General features: G+C 50.5%; 1 protein-coding gene across 1 annotated transcript in view; it reads right to left on the reverse strand.

Annotated features, from left to right (window-relative positions):
* Positions 1-68: 68 nt before the first annotated feature.
* Positions 69-1356, reverse strand: part of PPTG_24570 (hypothetical protein) — a gene marked incomplete at both ends in the record, with an annotated part of 2828 nt that continues 1540 nt past the window's right edge. The window contains one exon of the mRNA XM_008917804.1: positions 69-1294. Within this exon, the coding sequence (XP_008916052.1) occupies positions 69-1294 (1226 nt within the window). The remainder of the gene's footprint in view (positions 1295-1356) is intronic.

Consider the following 1356-nt stretch of genomic DNA (forward strand, 5'->3'; position numbering starts at 1 on the left):
TGAGGCTAAAAGTAAATTTCGATGTAGATTCTGCTCGGTCTAATAAACCTAGCGATATACGCTAACGGCTACAGCTCAAGACACTCGAACCACTTATTGGGTTTCTTTGAGTCTTTGAACAGACCATCCCCGTTTTTGAATGCCGTATCTGCGTGGTTTAGCTGCGGTCTGTAGAAGCGATCCAGGTAGTGATTCCCGAATTGGCTTTCATCAAGACCACCCAAGCAGCTCTGAAACTCGACGAAACCGTCATTCTTTTTCGACTTGTGTGGTATCACCGTTCCTGCCAAAATATACGAGACTTGGGTCATCGAGAAAAGTCCAAAAAAACTGTCGCTGCACATCGCTGCTGACACATTACCGCGATATGCTTCTTGAGCGGCTACAAATGCCGCATCAATAGGCGGAGTGCTGTGTTTCCCGCCCTGATACGTGGTTGATCTGCGTGACTTGGACGCGGGGCACTGACCAATTAACTCGAGCAACTCCACAGCGACATCGATGGTCTCCTCGCGATTGCAGTAGTCAACGATAAAATCCGCAGCCATACTCCCTGTCATCGGAGCGCTAATTGCCACCCACGAAGTCGTCTCACTGAACTTACATGCCCCCTTAGCGAGCGCGTGAGCCACCACGAGGCCACCCATCGAGTGCGTCACAATGACCGTGTTGTCGACGATCCCAGCATCAACGTTGCTGGTGCTGCTCATGGAGAGAGAAAAATCGCAAAACTTCTTGTGAAGTGTGTCGTTCCTCCAACCAGCATCAACAGTATTGAGGATAGCATATTTGATTTCGGAACAGCAAGGGGCGTGGCCGTGAATATCACCGAGCCTCCCACTCGTCAGCTCCGATGTGTCCTGCAACTCCGCCTCCTCGTTGGGGTTGCCCAAACCGTGGAGGAAGATGCACGGCCGAGGCGTGGAGAGACAGGTTTCACACGTCGTTGTCTCCATTTCCATGTGGACCTCTTCCTTGAGCATTCTCGACGTGCTAGACGGTATCTTATCAGTTACCAAAGCGAATGCGGTAGGCGTCAACGAAATGGGCTTCTCGACAGGTTCACAGGACGTGGGTCCATCAGTCAAATGTGGCTTCAAAATATCGACGGAATCATCAAGATATTCTACAGTAACGTCCAAATCGCTACTATTGACCAAGACACCAGTCTCGCCCGACGCGCAGATAGCATACTGAGTTCCAGCAAACGTCGTCTTGAGCAGGTTTCCACTTGGACACTCGACAGTTTTATCACCGATCGAGGCACTTGGAATGGGTGTAGCGTTATTGAGTGCTGGTAGAATTTCGTCGAATGGTAGTAAGCAGAGTGGGAGTGTCACGTGGTAACGTGGAAAC

Source organism: Phytophthora parasitica, assembly GCF_000247585.1.
Source record: "Phytophthora parasitica INRA-310 unplaced genomic scaffold supercont2.115, whole genome shotgun sequence".
NCBI lineage: Eukaryota > Oomycota > Peronosporomycetes > Peronosporales > Peronosporaceae > Phytophthora > Phytophthora nicotianae.